Source organism: Nelumbo lutea, chromosome 5 (genome assembly GCF_056320005.1).
Source record: "Nelumbo lutea isolate HS-2025 chromosome 5, American lotus-T2T, whole genome shotgun sequence".
Taxonomy (NCBI): domain Eukaryota; kingdom Viridiplantae; phylum Streptophyta; class Magnoliopsida; order Proteales; family Nelumbonaceae; genus Nelumbo; species Nelumbo lutea.
Genome location: NC_142688.1, coordinates 71,524,002 through 71,542,892, shown reverse-complemented (window position 1 = coordinate 71,542,892; position 18,891 = coordinate 71,524,002). Strand labels below are relative to the sequence as shown.

General features: G+C 36.9%; 1 protein-coding gene across 10 annotated transcripts in view; it reads right to left on the bottom strand.

Annotated features, from left to right (window-relative positions):
• Positions 1–18,891, bottom strand: part of LOC148852865 (acyl-CoA) — a 99,566-nt gene that overhangs the window by 19,691 nt on the left and 60,984 nt on the right. For 6 of the 10 annotated variants that reach the window (XM_088945628.1, XM_088945631.1, XM_088945632.1 and 3 more), the window contains 2 exons: positions 6,562–6,772; positions 4,638–4,808 (listed from right to left, as the gene is read on the bottom strand). In XM_088945628.1, the coding sequence (XP_088801754.1) occupies positions 4,638–4,808; positions 6,562–6,772 (382 nt within the window). The remainder of the gene's footprint in view (positions 1–4,637; positions 4,809–6,561; positions 6,773–18,891) is intronic. The other 4 variants (XM_088945633.1, XM_088945638.1, XM_088945637.1 and 1 more) reach the window with 1 other exon arrangement.

Genomic DNA, 18,891 nt, shown 5'->3' with positions numbered 1-18,891 from the left:
AAAAACTATGGTTTGTAATATCGATATTCGATACCAATGAAAAATTTGCCATGTTGAGTTGGAGAAATTTTGGATAGTTTGCTAAAAAAATAAAGAAAAAATTCTAGAAACATTAACTTAATAAACCTTCATGAGATCATTAGAAAAAATATAATTGCACATTTTAGGCTCAAACCATAACAAAGAACTGAAAAAATCAAATAGGAAAAAATTAAGCAATTGTAATAGGTATGTTTCTCTTTGTCAACCTTTTGATCTTTATCCATCTCTTCTTTATATATGTCAATCGCTTGCCATTTTAATTTTCATCTCTATTGTTACTATATGTTTTGATTAGATTGAAAATACTCTTTTGTAGTTATACGCATTTCTCTTTTTCCTTTGAATTATAGTGATTTGGTAAGTGAATCATATCAAATTAGTAAGCCAATTATCAAATCACTAATTCCCTGTTGGTTCTTCCAGGAAAATATTTTTAAAAAACTATGATGATTGTAATGAAATATTGAAAAGCATTTAATAATATTCTGAAGTTTTAAACTTTAAATATATAATCTATCAATGAAATCTGAAACATAGTCAGCATATCGGCAAAATATCAAGGATATTTGGAGAAAAAGATTCCCGGAAGATTTCGTATTGCCACCGAGCAAATGGGGATATATCGGGGATATTTTGCCAAATATCGTCGATATTGTGAACCATGATAAGAAGTTACAAAAAATGCTAAACAATTTAACTCCATTTATATAATTCAGGAGTGTCACGAGGCATCTATCTAAGGGTATTTTTTGTCTTTGACATGTTTTTCTCTAATTGAGGGTATAACTGTAAATCATGTATATTAGTATAAATTCTAACGAACGACCAATGTATATTGGTTTCTCTTCAAAATTTTTCTCCTCTTTTCTTCTTTCTTATTTTCTTCCTTCTCTCTCTCTCACAATCTTTGATTGTTCAAGTTGGTAAGCAACCTGCAGAACAAGGCTTGACTACAGTAGCCATGGTTGATGTCATCAATGCCGAATACTGACATCAGTAGATGGTATAGTTGGCACATCTTCCAGTTCCTTCAGTTTTTGGAAACCCTAAATTTTGATTGATATGATTTTAGACATTTTTTTGGTGGTGATTTCATGTCCCCTTCTTATTTATTTGAGATTTTCTTCTACAAAACTCAGACATATTCAGATCTGAGTCTTTGATTCAATCATGTTTGGGACTGTTTTGATCGATTGGTCTTGTTTTATCTAAAATAACTTTATCTATGTTTGACTAGACTAGACATTTCCAATGTTGTTAGTATAGTCAGTCAATATATGCATCATCCCTGCACTTCTCATCTTGCTGCTATTGAAAGGATATTGTGTTATTAGAAGAGAATGCCTAGAAAGGCTTTGTTGTATGCCTACCATGGTCACATTAAGTGAACTGTAACAAGATAGCTTATAGATAACTCAACAATTTTCTGTAAAAAAGGTTCTTTGGAATGATCAAAACCAAGGCCGTAAAACTCAGCAAAAAATCCACCAAAAATTTCTGGTCTCTAAAATAAAACTTCTCATATTGATTAAAATCAAATGAAAAGCCAATTTAGGAATCAATCAACAAAACAAGTCAATTCAAATTTTCTTACTACAATTCACCAATACCAAACTTATTTTCTAGCCATTCATTGATGTTCTAAACATCAATGCTCAAGTATCAACTACTTTAAAATCTTGTGCAAGAAAGCTGCTTTGACACCATATTAATTTTGAAGCAAACCAAAGCAAACAGTATAAATGAAAAAAATAAAATTGATGGGAATAGAGATGATGGGCCGAATGGGCCCTAGTTTCTTTATTTTCTTTAAGTTATGTTTATGACTTATGTTAGTAGGTATTGGGCCTTAGTTATGTGAGTAGGTAGTGCTGACTGCCCTAGTAAGGGTACTCATGTAATTGTCCCCACTTTTACAACTAAAGAATAAAAGAGATTATTTGGGGGCTGAAGAGGGGTTTGAACCCTCCTTCTTCTTCCTTCCCTTTCTTCCTTCTTCTTCCTCCATTAATTTTCTCTCTTCAGTCTTCTTCTTCTCCTTTTTTTTTTCTTTTCTTTTTCTCAGATTATTGCAGATGGGATCTACAACTTGGTACTAGAGTGCTGGTTTGGGGAGAAGATTGTAGTGCAGCCTAGTTAGAGGAAAGTATTCAGCCTAGTTAGAGGAGGTTCTTGGAGAAGATTGTAGTGCTGGTTTGGGGCCCAAGGCAGGTTCTTAGAGAGTTTCCTAAAAACCCTAGCTAATTGGAGAACCTTTTGATTACGGGGTATAGAGGGAGTCTGGAAGTGGACACTTGGGGATAGAATAGAAGCATTCTGATTATCTTTGAGATCGACCCAAGTTGGAAAGGTTTCTGAAGCCTTTGGCAGGAGCAGCCAGACTTTTTCCCATTTTGTTGGCTCTAGTGAAAACCCTCATTTTGGCTATTTGAAGAGAAGCTTTGGACTTAGGACAGTAATTCTTGACTAGTAGCACCCTATTTTGATTTTTGTTTGTCTTCGTTTGTCCAATGGAGCGAATTGGAGGTGAGATGAAACTCTCCACCGATTTCAGGTTTGGTCCAAGAGGGTCTTTGGAGACTCTATTAGGGGCAATAACCTCAATAAAGTTGGATGGAACCAATTTTTTAGCTTGGTTTCAGTCTATAAAGATTCATGTATGCAATACAGGTAAATGGGGGTACATCACTGGGACCAAGGAGAAACCCGTGGAGGATGACCCTACCTATGAGAGGTGGATGTAGGAGAACTACACTGTAGTAGGTTTGTTAGTGAATTCCATGCAACTTCATATTAGTTAGCATTACTTGTGAATGAAGATTGCAAGAGGTATGGGACAATGTTACAGAGACCTATTACCAGAAGTTGAATGTTTCTAGGGCCTACAAGCTAAAGAATGATGCCAATAATTTAAGATAGGGGGAGAAATCTTTGGCTGTTTATTTCTCCGTGCTGAAATCTCTTTGGTAGGAGATGGACTTGGAGACTATTCTTTAGGGGTGTACAAAAGATGCTGGGACTCCTAGGAAGTTAGTGGAGATAAATTGGGTCTTTGAGTTCCTCACCGGATTCAATCCCGAGTATGACATTGTTAGATGCAAAAGATGGTTACCTAGTCCCAACCCTATGCCACAGTTAGCAGTGAGGAAAGTCAGAGACGTGCAGGTTACAGAGGTCTCAACAGATCATTTTGCCAATACTAGGATGAAGCCAAGGGCTGGTATTGAGAAGAAAGATGTAGTATGTGAGTATTGCAAGAAACCTAAGCACGTGAAGGATACTTGTTGGAAACTACATCTAGAGCTTATACCTCCTATATTCAAGAATAACAACAATGGTAAGAAGAGTGGGACTAGGAAGAGTGGCAATAGCAATATAGCCACCTCTTTTGGGGTTGAAAAAGGTTTTGGTGATGAGAAGTTAGTGGGAGAATAACTTGCAACTACCAGAGCAAAGTATGAGAAGTATGAACGGGTTCTGTGTTACTTTAAGGGAACTCCAGGAAAGGGTGCCCTCTTATCTAAGCAATGGATACATGAAGCTAGAGGTTTACATAGGTGCCAATTGGACTGGTAGTATTGATGATATGAGATCTACATCGGGTTACTATGCCTTGGTTGCAGGGAAGATTGTCTCCTAGAGGAGTAAGAAACAGTTAATAGTAGCTAGATCTTTAGCTGAGGCTGAGTATAGGGCAATGGCACATGGAGTTTCAAAGTTGTTATGGCTCAGGTCACTTATAGAGGAGATGGGTATTAAACATGATAAGCCCTTAATGCTTATTGTGATAATCAGACTGCGATAAACGTAACTCACAACCCAGTTTAGCATGATAGGCCAAAGCATATTGAAGTTGACTGGCATTTTATAAGAGATGTTCAAAACATATTCAGGCTCCTTTCCTTTCATTGCCTTAGACCAATAGTTAGTAGATGTTCTAAACAAGGGTGTCCCCAAGGCAAAGTTACAGCATTTTATAAGCAACTAGGCATGATTGATATCCATGCTTAGCTTGAGGGGGAGTGTAGAGATGATGGGCCGAATGGGCCTTAGTTTCTTTATTTTCTTTAAGTTATATTTGTAACTTATGTTAGTAGGTAGTGGGCCTTAGTTATGGCCTGTTTTCTCCTTTTTATTGTCATCTTTAGTGCTGGCCGCCCTACTAAGGGTACTCATGTAATTGTCCCCACTTTTACGACTAAATAATAAAAGAGATTATTGGGGGCTGAAGAGTGGTTTGAACTCTCTCTCTTCTTCCTTCCCTTTCTTCCATATTTTTCCTCCATTACTTTTCTCTCTTCCATCTTCTTCTCTTCTGTTTTTCTTTTCTTTATTTTAGATTATTGCAAGTGGGGTTTACAACTAGCTAGTCTAATCTGTTGATTATCCTATTATCACACTTATTTATAATTGATGAAATATCCCTAGAAAGGGGCTAAAATAAAATAAATACACTATTTACAATATGGAACACACTAATGTATGATAGAATCTATAATACTAATATGATACACCATATTCCATTAACTAGGAAAACCTATAATTCTTCTTAATGTAAAGCCAAATAACAGGAAGAAAAAAGACAAGAACAATACCTGATCTGTTTCACGCACAAGAAAGTCCTTTATAGCTTCTCTAAAACCTTCATCTAGAATGTAATGGCAGCTGTAAGTAGTCACAGGTAGGTAACCCCGCTGGATTTTATGTTCTCCCTGAGCTCCTGCCTCTACCTTTTTAAGATTTAGTTCAATAGCTGCTTCAATTGCCTGGAAAATGGTAAAACAATAATCTTTATGAAAAAAATGTGGAAATCTTTTGAAACTATGCAATGGGTTGTATGAAAACTTCGAGAATTCTCTCAACCAAAACCTTGAGCCAGAGTACTAAATAAATTGATCATGTGGTAGGGGGATTACATAGAAAAGAATTCATGATTTAACCTTATATCTTTTAGCATAGTAGAAGTGTAGAATGAGAACCTACACAAGACCAGTGTATTGTCTATGGGGTCCACTCAACACTGAAACAAGGAATCTTTATGAAAAAAATGTGGAAATCTTTTGAAACTATGCAATGGGTTGTATGAAAACTTCGAGAATTCTCTCAACCAAAACCTTGAGCCAGAGTACTAAATAAATTGATCATGTGGTAGGGGGATTACATAGAAAAGAATTCATGATTTAACCTTATATCATTTAGCATAGTAGAAGTGTAGAATGAGAACCTACACCAGACCAGTGTATTGTCTATGGGGTCCACTCAACACTGAAACAAGGACACTTCATCACCATCTAATCCTTATCCCAACTATATGGGGTCGGATGCATGAATGTTTTACCATTCTGTTCTGTTAAGTGTCATATCCATTGATGGTATCATTTCTTAAGTGTCTTAACAAATTTAATAGGATTTACAACACATACTGATTTGCTTATATTAGGATTTGTTAAAATATGCTACTTTACATATTCTAAAAGTTTCAAATTCTATAGAGCTTATCTAGAAGTGTCCATGCAGTATATAGTGTCATATTGAGTATGTATTGTGTCCCATACTGGCATGCTAGGAACATAAAGGAGCTTAGTTATGATATGCTAGAATCCCTTTAAGGGCCCATTCATTTGCTGGTAAGTTGGGGGTGGGGGTTGGGGGAAGTTGGTCACCACATTCTTCTGTTGGGAAGTCTAGGGCTCACAGAAAGTGAACTTTCCCTCCAGTAAATTTTTGGGATACTTTCATGGGTAACTTTTACATTCTCCTAGATGGGTAAATCCCTTACTCATGGAGGAGGAACTTTCCCTCACTTGTCCATCTAACATTTCCTGGCAAAAAAAAAAACACAGGCAAATGTATTTACCCAGGTAACACTTCTCCTGGTAAAATACATTTACCTAGCAAACGAATGAGGCCTAAAGTCAAACAATCAAAATTAGACCTCTAACTATAGTTTGAAAAAATTTTTGATACACATGGGAATAAATAATCACCTTCCTTTAGGGGTAAATCAGCAATCCGGTAATAAGATGGGATGTAAATAAAGGGCAGTCCAGTCTCCAGTGCATGAGGCTCCTGCCAATGCAGGGTCTGCACACAGCCTTACCCTTGTAGATTCATAGAGATGCTGTTTCCAAGATTTGAACCCTGGTTACCCAGGTCTCAATGGAGCAACCCAACCATTGCACCAAGGCCTACCCTCATCAGATGGATTTGTAAATGTTTCTCAATAAATTCAATTTTATGGTTAAATGATTTGTCTGTCAGTTTGGATCCATGATTTTGTAGGTCCTTATCAGATTCAAATTAGACCTAGTGGGTCAGAATCCACCATCAAAAGAGAACTTCAACCAGTATTTTTCTATGTTTATTACTCTCCCAGGCCCCCTCTCACCCACCAAATCATTAAAGATCTTGGCACTACAGTGATGGTAATGGATTAAATTTTCTATATCACAAGTAGAAGACATGATGCTATTCATCCATGATTTTCATATCTGTTGGTTTGAATAAGGAAGTAGAAACCTGGTAATAACAAGCTTCAAAATGTAAACTTGGATAATAGACTTGTGGAAGACACCCCCATAAGCGCCCAAATAAAGTGTCTCCCCCAATAAGATTAAGAGCCCCTGCAACAAGTTCATCCCCCTCTTCAGCAACAATAAGTAATACCTGATCTCCCATCTTTGATCCCATGTTGTGAAAGAAGTCTCTTGTTAGAAATGCTCTCCCCCACCTGTATACATATCAACAGCCAAAACACATTAATACAAAAGAAGTATATTGAAAAAGCTTCACTCTCCAAATTTATAATGTTGGTCAAATTCTGCTTTTATGACAGGTTATATATAGTCAACATTGTTGTCATCCTGGAATTTCCAATAAGACATTTCGCTTTGGTGCTAAGCTGGAAAGAGTGCAACTAAGACATGGATATATGTAGGTAGTAGAATAGCATATTGTGAACATATTGATCCCTAGTCACAACTCACAACAACCCTGATACATTATCATTCTCATTAAGTTTATAGAATATTAATTCATGAGTTTTAAAAAAGAAAACCATGTACTAAGGTAAACTGATGCAGATGAATTTCAGCCAGTAGCAACATGAGCACTGCCTTTCTTGCCTCCCTTAAATTTTGCTGGTTTCAATTCAGGGTCTAATTTCCAACACCTATATTTTGTATGTTTAGGTCTTACAGTAATCACACAACCTCATCACTTTCAGTTATTGAAGCCCCCTTGAACTGCTACTAGACTTGGGGTTAGATGACACTATCATGGATGGATGTTCAATAGGAAGAGACTGCACCATAGCTGCCCTTCTACTCTCTTCACCTTGAATGAAAGAGTAAGCAGCTGAAAGTGTGACAACATTGTTACTAAGAATATGTTATATAAAATCATATTTGGGATTCAGCCCAGTAAAAACTTCAAAAACCCTGAGCTTCTCATGTGCTTCCTATACTGCTTTCCATTAAAGGAATCTCTCCACTCAAGTAACTGAAGATGATCAATTTCTTCCCATAGAAACTGAAGAGCAGAAAAGTGTAATGCCACTGGTTTCTCCCCCTGTCAAAGATTGCTGGCTTCTCTACAAAGCTGATATACTATAGCAGTATTGTGAACTTGGGAGTAAGTAGCAGAAACTTCCCATATGTCTTTTGCCATTAACAGGAACATGTGGTTCTTAGAAATGTGTGGCTGCATAGAGCCTACCAGCCACATCATGATTGTAAGGTCCTCTTGTTTCTATCCAGGGAATATGGGACCTTCAGGAGAGGGATTCTTCCCACGACTGCCAATAAACATTTTCATGAAAATTTTTTGGTAGAAAACATTTTTATGAATTGAGACCATTTTAAAAAAGTGCTTCCATAATGTTTTACCATAAGTTGAACACTAGGATTGTCACCGAGTCTGAACAAATTTCCAGACACCTCCTTAGAATTGTCACTACTTATAGGCTCAACTCCACCAATTCAAGTAAAACCACTTTTGATGTGTTTAGAAATATCATACGGATCACCCAATACAAGAATCACTAGTTCAAAAAAATCTCAATAGAACAGAGGCTAATTTCGAAGGCAAGACTGGTTTTTTTTTCTGATTTTCTAAGAAAATCAGAAAAATGAAATCCACGGCAAACAGGTATGGAAACTTACCAAAATCTGTCTTAAATTATACTTAAACAAACCCTAGGACTTCCAAGATCTGGCAAAAATGCTGACCAAATAGTCTACTGACATCAACAGTCAACAATGATGATGTCAGCAGTTAGCCATGCCCCTGTAAGTCAAACTTCCCTCTAGAGTGTGCTTTGATACCAAAAAGATTTACAAAAGGAAAAGATAAAAGAAGAGGATGAAAGAAGAAGAGAAGAAGAAGAAAGGAGAAAGGAGGAGAAGTGAGAAGAGGAAACGTTCAAGGAGAGATTTGGAGCCAAAAGAAAAGTTGGGGAATATCCCCCTTTTATTAGAACTTGTATTGGAGTACTTAAATTACATTTAAGTCCCTTAATAACAAAAAGACGTATAAAAGGACAAAAATGCCCCTAAAAAACTAGATTACTAACAAACAGATGTTAAAAGAAAAGACAGTTCACATTAACAATTCAACTTATTACCAAGATTTGTTAAGCCAATTTCTCCAAATCCAGCCATTGGAATGAGTTGAGATCTGGGTATGTTTAGAGTTCTTGGGTAGCATTCAGAAGCACGAAATGCACCTCCAATGCTGGAAGAAGCACTTTCTAATGATCAGGGTGTCAATTAGTAACACTTCTAATGTTACCACTGAAGGTCCATTTCTCCTCTGAAAGCTTTGACAGTCATGCTACTTTCAAACACACTTGGAGGTAGCAAACAACATTTCTGAGACAAAAATGCTCCTTAATAATATATTAAATCCCCATATTAACCGCTTTAAACATAAGTTGCAGGCTGGATAGGTTCTTATTGACTGAATTGGGAGGAATACTTCTGAATGCTCCTTCAGAAACTCCAACCCCGGTGTACCTTTGATCATTGGCTAGTAGCTCTGAAAACAGATTCAGTGTCAAGAGGTAATGATGCAGAAAAAGTATGAAACCAGTAGAAAACAACAATAACAATGTTAAAATGTGAGGTGAAACAGTATAGTTGAAGCTGGAACGAAGAACACCCCAGTTTTAGTGGATGGTGTTAAGTCTTAAGGGTTTCAAAACAGTAAAAAGATCCTTTTACAAACATGATATGAGGCTTATAAAGATGCCTCCAAGAAAAATGACGCCCTAACACAAAGTTTGACAGAAATACCCCCACTTAAGTGGCTCACATGACATAACTTAAAAATACAAGACTAAAATACTAACAAGCAACTATAAAGTCCATATAAGTTACATAGATCAAGAAAATAAGAAAACAATGATGAATAGCTAACTTGGACCCCCTAGGAACCCAACTACTAGAAGGGTTACATGTGGGCCCCACATGCTCCTGCATCAACCTCCCCAGGTTGGAAACTTAACTCTGGCGAGAAAACCTTCATGCACTCAGCATATGTGGCTGGATCCAACACTTCTACAACTCTTCTTCGACACAAGTGGTCTCCATAGCTAATTTTCCCAACCATTTCACTGAGAATCGTCGATAGGTGTTTCCCCTTCTAGATTGAACCTCTTTCACATCCAAAACATCTTGTATCACTTCTAGCAGTGTTAAGGATTTTGGGCAGATTTGTGCAGTTTTAGTAGTTGTTTCTGTTTATTATTTGTCAGATAGGAAGTGGGGACCACAACATACTTGTTGGGTCCCTTTTGACTGGTTCTTTTAAGTTATTTATGCAGTTTTATGTGTTAGACACCCTATAGGGGCATATTAGTCATTGTAGCCTTTTTTAATTAAAAGTATAAATACTAGTGAGGAGGGTGGCAAGAATTGATTAGCTCTCTCTTTCTTTCTCAATCTCTTCTCTTCTCTTTCTCTTCTTCCTCAAGAAACATCTCTTTTCTTTACAGATTCTTTGATTCAGCAGTTTTCTACTTGGTATCAGAGCAAGGCTAGGGTTTCTTGGAAAATAAGAGCAAGACTAGGGCTTTTTTTCACTCGAAAAATCAGTAGGAACTAACAAGTCTTGGAGGAGTTCAGGTCTTCTCTCCTGGGCGGCAGCAACCCTTTTCCTCCTGTGTACTGATTTCTCCAGGGCGGCAACAGCTTGGCTCCTTATGGTTCAGTTTTAAACAGCTGCAGACTGAGGAATCTCAACAGTCTGGCTTCTTCCACGCTCATCAGCAGCAGCCTTGAACCTTTTTTATTTTCTTGTTTTCTCATGCTTCAGACTGAGGAACTTAAACAGACATAAAGTCTTCTCTTCAAGAAGCTCTGGAAAACTTCTCATTTCAGGTTGGTGTATCTCACTATTGTCTCAAATCAACTATTATCAGTCCTTGGAATCCTAGTTTGTGCTGTCCTAACTCTTAAGTTCGTGCTGTTTTGGGTTGTTTATTGGAAGATTTCGATTCCTCTATAGAGTGACTTACCCTTGCTGAAGTTGCTCTGGTTTGGTGTTGTTTTGGGATCAGACTTCATTGCTATTTGATATTAATATTTATTTTTTGAGAAATACTGTGTTCGGCTGAGGTGATTCATTTCCTAGTATATTGCTGATTTAAGTGAACATTAGTGCTGCTATCCTTTTCCTGGGTTGATTTTGCATATTTAAGATGGCTGAAAAGATAGACTTTCTCCCTGTAAATTTTGACGGAACTAACTATAGTATGTGGAAGTTCCATTTCAATTTCTTTGTCGAGGGAAAGGGACTTGAAGATTACTTGAATGGGACTGTATGTAAACTTGATGAGGCTGATAGTAAAGTCTATACACAATGAAGTTGGACAACGGAAAGTTAGTCTCTTGGATTTTGAGCTCCATTGTGCCTCACATTGGTGTTCCCATGAGAAGACCGAGGACTGCCTATAAGATGTATTCGTATTTGAAAAAGGTTTATCAACAGTACAATATGTCACGGCAATACCAGATTGAATATGAAATCTTTGCTTATTGCTAGGGGACAAAAAGATACAAGAATACTATGCAAGCTTTATTGATCTCTGGGCTCAATATGAACTAGTTCATACTGAACCTTTTGATACCATTGAGTGTGTCAAGTATTTGCAGAAGCATTTTGAAAATAAAAAGGTGAACCAATTTCTTATGATGCCAAGACCTGAGTCTGAAATAATTAGGTCAAATATTTTGAGCAGAGAAACTCTTCCAGATTTAGACTCTGTGATGGGAGAGTTATTGAGGGAAGAAACTAGACTCCTAACTGCTACAAACATAGAAGGGAAACATTTTGATTCAGGGACTGATACTGTTTTTATTGCACGTAGGATTAAGAAATCCGGTGGAAAGGATCCTCCTAAAACCCAATGCCATGAAGGTAAGAGATATGGACATTGCAAACAACATGGACATATCATTCCAGACTGCCCTATTCGTCCACCCAAGGGTCCCATGAAGAAGAATCAACCACGAACTTATCAGGTGTCTAAGGGACAAGTGCCTGATGCCTCTACTGCTAAAGAAGAATCCTCTGCTTCCATGAATAAGGAAGAGATACGACAACTGGTATCCTCTACTATCTCATCTGCCTTTTCTGCTATTAGCCTACTTGGTGAGTTCTCAACTTACTGCTCTTCTTCCTCTCAAGTTTGAATAATTGATTATGGTGCTACAAATCACATGACTGGGGCCTACCTTGAACCCTTTAAATAGACTTTCTGAGACCAACCATAGGCATATTGTCATTGCTAAGGGTGAGAAACTTGACATCATTGGGAGTGATGATTTATGTATCAAACTCCTTGTCCCTTGCCAAGACTTTCCTTGTTCCTAACTTATTGTTAACCTTATTTCAGTTGGTCAATTAGTTGATGAAGGTCACATTCTAACCTTTTCTTCTTATGGTTGTTTTCTTTAGGATCAGTACACTGGGAAGGTGAAAGGGAAGGGGCAAGGCTGGGCTGCTTGTTTGCTTTGGAGTTTGAGAAATCACAATCAGCATCATCCTCTGCTTAATTGAGCTCTTCTACATTGAATCTTGTTTCAAGTAAGAGAAATTACGTCTGGGATTTGTGCCACAAATGTTTGGGTCACCCAAACTCTAAAAAACTTAAATATTTGTTTAAGTATGGTTTTATTAAAACTAAAATTCCATCTATGAAATCTTTTGGTACATCTTGTGTTTCTTGTTGTCTGAGTAAGAGTCATATTTTACCATTCACTCACCGAGCTGAACATGCTACTTGACCTTTTGAAATTATACATAATGATGTTTGGACTTCATCTGTTGTTTCTTGAATGGGATACAAGTATTTTGAGTTGTTCATTGATGATTGTACCAAGTACACTTGGATCTACTTTCTCAAACACAAATAAGAAGTTTTTCCAACCTTTCAGTGTTCCATACCATGGTTCGAGTTCAGTTTCAAGCAAATGTGACAACCTTATGATCAAACTCAAGGGGAGAATAAAGTGAATAGTGTAGCAAAAAGAAAGAACGGCCACATTCTTAGTGTTGTAAGGACTCTTCTACAAGAGTCACATGCACCTCCTACATTCTGGGTAGAAGCCGCCAGTACGACAATGCATCTGATTAGTTGTATCTCTTTATATGTTCTTGCTAACATATCTCCTCATTGGAAGATGATTGGATCCCCCTCCCCCCCTAGATCTTTTCCATCTTCATGTCTTTGGGTGTCTATGCTCTGTTCATCTTCGCCCTCGTTAACGTTCAAAGCTTTCAGCTCAATATGTCATGCGTGCTTTTATGGGATATAGCCCTAACCACAATGGATTCCTTTGTTGTGATCCCTCTGCACATCGTATTCATATTTCTCAAAATGTGATATTTCTTGAGCATATCTCCTTTTTTTTTTCAAGAATTGCCAAGTTATTTGCACCCTCTGTTTCAGTTTTGTATGATTTTGAATTACAAGATACTCTGTCATCCACTACTGAGAAGGATCTTCTCATCTTCCCTTGCAAGTAGGTTCGTGGTCCAGCTCTTATGCCTCCAACCCCTCTTCCTCCTAGTCAGGATCCTTTGCCCATCACAAGCAACCCTATAAGTAACGCTCCAGTTTTAGATTCCTCAGTTGTTCCTCCTGTACCTTTGCGTCGTTCTACTCGTATCTCTAGACCATCTGATTGCTATGGTTTTCCTTCAAACCATAGATCATTCTCTGTTGCTTTGTCCTCTACAGATATTCCCCGTTCTGCCCAGTAAGCCAGTAGTAGCCCTCGGTGGTGAGATGCCATGGATGCAGAGATTCAAGCTTTGCTTGAGAATGACACCTGGGACCTCGCCCCAACACCTTTAGATGGCTCTATTATTGGGAGCAAATGGGCCTACTCCATCTGAAATCTGATGAGTCTTTGGATCGCTACAAAGCTAAGCTTGTGGTTAAGGGATATATGTAGAAGTATGGCATTGACTATGAGGAGACATTTGCTCTAATGGCCAAGATCACTACAGTCTGTATTCTTTTAGCCCTCTCTGTTGCACATTCTTGGACTATTTTTCAATTGGATGTGAACAATGCTCTTCTACATGGGCATCTAAAGGAAACAGTATATATGAAACCCCCTCAAGGGTACTGTAGTGATCCCTTCCTTGTCTATCAGCTAAAGAAATCCCTTTATGGGCTAAAACAAGCCCCTCGAGCTTGGTTTGAAAAACTTAGAGATGTTGTGTAAATTGGGTATGGCCAGAGTGCGTCAGACTACTCTCTCTTTTGTTCAGAAAAGACTCCAAGGCCATACCATTCTCCTACTATATGTTGTTGACATGTTGATTGGAGATGATATAGACATGGTTTCAAATGTCGCGAAATGTCGCTAATGTTGCCTGACATATGTCGATGTCGAGGCTCACCGACATGAAAATGGATGGTAATATAAAAATTACACTATTTCGGTCGACATTTCCTATATTTCAGAAATGTCGAACAAATCGGTCCAAATAACCAAAAAAAAGACAGTTTTTCCTATTATGTCAACAGGATGTCAACTAATGTACATTAATAATATAATATATTAGTATATTAAATTATTATAATACGGTATATAAATATAAATTATTCCATTAATAATTTCTATTTAATATTTCAAATAAAATATTTATAAAAAATAATTAACAAAATAATAAATTAATTATTTTATAATATAAAACATAAAATATTTTTCAAGTAATAAAATATTAACTAGTTAGTATTTTTTAAATATTTATTAAAATCAGAAAATGTTTATTAAATTTTATAATAAATCATATTCTACATTTAATATAAAAAATCAAAAAAAATTTATTAAATTTTATACTAAATCATAATTTATTATAAGTTTAGTATTAAAAATCATAATAAATTCATTAAGTTTTATAAGAAATCAGAATTTATCATAATCTTAATACTACAAAAAGGAGAATCAGTTTATTAAATTTATAATAAAACATAATGTATTATAACTTTAATATTTAAAAAATCAGAATAAATGTATTTCTATTTACTAGTGTGAAATAAATATATTAGAATTTATAATAAATCAGAATTAAAAATAAGAAAAGAAAATATCAGATAACCTCGTAAAAAATCAAAATGCATAATAAATCAGTAAATCGTCATTTACTAATTTGTTAGTGATCAGTAAATCGTCATTTACTAATTTGTTAGTGATCTTAGTTTCTTAGCTTTATATAATGGTTGGGAATAAGATAATAGTCTAGAAAGATGTATTAATGCTTCTTTTATCATTTTACAAAATATCAATGCATATTTCCACAAATTTCATAATATTTCCACAATGTCTAATTTTTACAATATTTCCCATCGACATTTCTAACATTTCCAACATATGTCCTATATTTTGGTAAGTGACATTTCCATCAACATCAACATTTTAAACCTTGGATATAGAAGGAATTCAGGACCTCAAGTCTCTTCTCCATAGTTACTTTCACATGGAAGATCTAGGCCCTCTTAACTATTTCTTGGGACTTGAAGTTCAACGGAGCTCTTGGGGATATTTTATTTGCCAACACAAGTATGCCTTTGACCTTGTTAAGTTAGCCAACCTTAATAAACAAGTTGATACTCCCTTGGAGTTGAATGTTAGATTGTCCAAATCACAAGGCTCCCTGCTTCCTGATGCCTCCCTCTATTGGTAACTTGTGGGGTCTCTCATTTATCTCACCATGACTCATCCTGACATCTCACATACAGTTCAAGTTGTTAGTTTGTTTCTACCATCGTTAACCTCATTTGATTGTAGTACATCGGATCATTTGCTATGTTTGGGGCTCTTTATCATAGGGTCTTTTCTTCTCTTCATCTTCTTCAATCCAACTGAGGTCATATATTGATGCAGATTGAGCTAGATGCCTCGACACACACCATTCAACAACCGGGTGGTGTGTCTTCATGGGTGACTATCTAATATCATGGAAACGCAAAAAACAACAGAAACAATAGATTGTTTCCAAGTCCTCTAGAGAAGTAGAGTACAGGGCAATTTCATCTATTTGTAGTGGAGTTGTTTGGCTTCAATCTTTATTTAAGGAGTTGGGTCATTCCTCTCCTACACCCAACCCTTTGTATGCGGACAACACTAGTGCTATTAAGATCGCCTCTAACCCCGTCTTTCATGAAAGGATGAAGCATACTGAGGTGGACTGCCACTTTATCCTCAACCTGTTTCTTGAGAACTCTCTCTCTCTCTCTCTCCCCCATGTTGCCTCCGATATGCAAGTTGCTAACATCTTCACCAAGGCCATGACGAGGTCCAAACACTTATTTCTTATAAACAAAACTGATGCTCATGCATCAGCATCAGTTTGGGGGAGAGTGTGAAGAAACTCACTGATGTGCCATATTACCGTAGTTCCTATTGTATTTTATCTAATTGATGTATATTTTATTATTTTCTCTTCAACCCTACAAGGGATTTTTGTAACTATTTTCTATTGCCCTACAAGGGCCTCTCTATAAATACTCTAATTTCATTATCTATATAAGGGCCCATAGGGGTAGAGTCTAAGCATCCATAGAAAACTATATTCTGCTCTGGGTTTGTTGATAGGAGTACTGAGTAGAAGTCCACCGCAACCATGGTTTAAAATGTCGCGACACTTCGCTAATGTCACCTGACATATGTTGGTATCGAGACATATTGACATGAACTCTCACTTAATTAAAAAAATATAAAATGTCGGTCGATATTTTGACTATTTCGATAAATATCATCTATGCAGTTTAAAAAAACAAAAAAAAAAACAATATTTCAAAACAGTTCATCCAAATGTCGAAAAAATCAACATACATTCAAAGTGAAGATGATCAAATTTCATCATAAACAAAAAGAGAAAAAGAGAGAGATTAAATGGGAAAAAAGAAGTTTTCAGTTTACTTATCTAAAGCTGGAAGAACTACAACTTCATGCTTGAATAGGCACAAGAGTGGCTTCTACCCTCGGTCTTGCACTGAAATACCTTATAGGAACAAGACTTAGGACACTGGACATCTAAAACTCCAAAAGAAATTGCTCTCATCTCAATCTCAAGACTCATCTTGATTCAGGTAAGCAATACTATCCCTATTTCCCTCTCACAGTGAATAACCATGAAAAATAAGGGGAAAAAAGGAAAAAATATAGAAGATGAGAAGTTGAGGAGAAAAGAAAAACAACCTTTTGAAAAGAAAAGACTGTTTAAAAAGTTGCAGAAAATCAAAAGATAATAGCAGGAATCTGGTTTCAAGAAGAGAGAAGAAGAAGAAGGTGGCGGCAACTAGGGTGGCGGCAACTAGGGTTCAGAGAGTGAGATTTTCAAACATAACCTCCTCTCTTACTCAATTCTATTTCATTTAAGTTAAACTTTAGTAATTTACAGAGAGGCCCCTAGTTGGGCAGAAAATTAAAAAACATAACATAAGAAAGAATAAATCCCAGATTAAGGCCCATTACATCAAAGAACATAAAGATAAAAAAAGAAAAACAGCCTATGGGCCATTCGGCCCATCTTCTCTACACTCCCCCTCAAGCTGAGCATAGATGTCAATCATGCCAAGCTTGCTAGTATCATGCTGAAGTTTAGCCTTGGGAATGCCCTTGGAGAAGAAATCAACTAACTGTCCTTCAGAAGTGATGAAAGGTAGACACACCTCTCCAGAAGCTACTCTTTCTCGAATGGAGTGTGTCAATTTCAATATGTTTAGTTCTATTATGTTGTATTGGATTGTGAGCAATGTTGATGGCAGCCTGATTATCATAGTATAACATCATTGACTTATCATGCTTAATACCCAATTCCTCCATCAAGGATCTAAGCCATAGTAGTTTAGAAACTCCATGAGCCATGGCTTTGTATTTAGCTTCGGCTGAAGATCGGGCAACAATTGATTATTTCTTGCTTCTCCAAGAGACAATATTACCTGCCACTAAGCTACAGTACCCAGAAGTAGATCTTCTGTCATCAATGTTTCCGGCCCAATCAGCATCTGTGTAGGCTTCAAGTTTCATGTGGCTATGCTTAGCAAATAGAATTCCCTTTCCAGGGGAACTCTTTAAATAACACAGAATCCTCTCAGTTGCTGCCATGTGAGTATCCTAAGGAGCATGCATGAACTGACTAATGCAACTGACAACATATGCAATGTCTGGCCAAGTCATGCATAGATAGAGAAGTTTTCCAAGTAGTCTCTGGAAGACTCCCTTATCTTTCAACAATATTCCATCTGAAGCAGAGAGTTTATGACTCATATCAATAGGAGTAGCAACTAATCTAACACCCATCTTCCCTGTTTCAGAGAGCAAATCAAGTACATACTTTCTCTGAGAGATAAGGATCTCATCCTTGTATCTAGCAACTTCTATGCCAAGAAAGTATCTCAATTTCCCCAGATCTTTGATCTCAAACTCTATATGAAGCAAGAATTTGAGATCATTAATCCCTGATACATCATTACCAGTCACAACAATATCATCAACATACACAATCAAATAAATCCAAGGATCCTCTCCTCTTCATAAAGAGGGTATGATCAGACTGTCTCTGTACATAGCTAAAGCTAACAAGGGCAGCCCTAAACCTTTCAAAACATGCTCTGGGGCACTGTTTAAGTCTATAAAGAGATTTTTTCAGCCTTAAGACCTTCCCTTTCATATCTGTTTCATACATCCCTGGAGGAAGAGACATATAGACCTCCTCATGTAACTCTCCATTCAGAAATGCATTCTTTACATCTAGTTGATAAAGTGGCCAATCTGAGTATGCAGCCAGAGATAGCAGAACTCTCACAAAAGTCATCTTGGCAACAAGAGCAATGGTCTCCAGATAATCAATCCCATATGTCTGTGTATAACCTTTAGCAACCAACCTAGCCTTGTACCTTTCAATGGTGCTATCACCATGATATTTAATAGTAAAAACCTACTTACAGCCTACTGGATCCTTCCCTTCAAGCAAATCAACCACTTCCCAAGTGTCATTCTTGTGCAGGGCATCAATTTCTATTCTCATAGCATCCCTCCATTCTGGAATAGTAAGAGCTTCTGACACAGACCTGGGAATTGGGTTAGAAGCAATAGAAGAAAAGTAGGCAAAATATGAGGGAGAGAGAAAACTACAAGAAAGGTGTTTGGAAATGCAATGTGTAGTACACTTCCTTTTTCCTTTCCTAATGGCAATAGGGATATCAAGGTCTGGGAAGGATGACTCCAAAGGGGCTGTATTAGTACCTGCTGTCTCTTTTGTGACTGGAAGTGCAGGAGGCTCATGTGTTGTAGGGGAAACAATCTTCTCATTTCTGGTTCTCTGCCG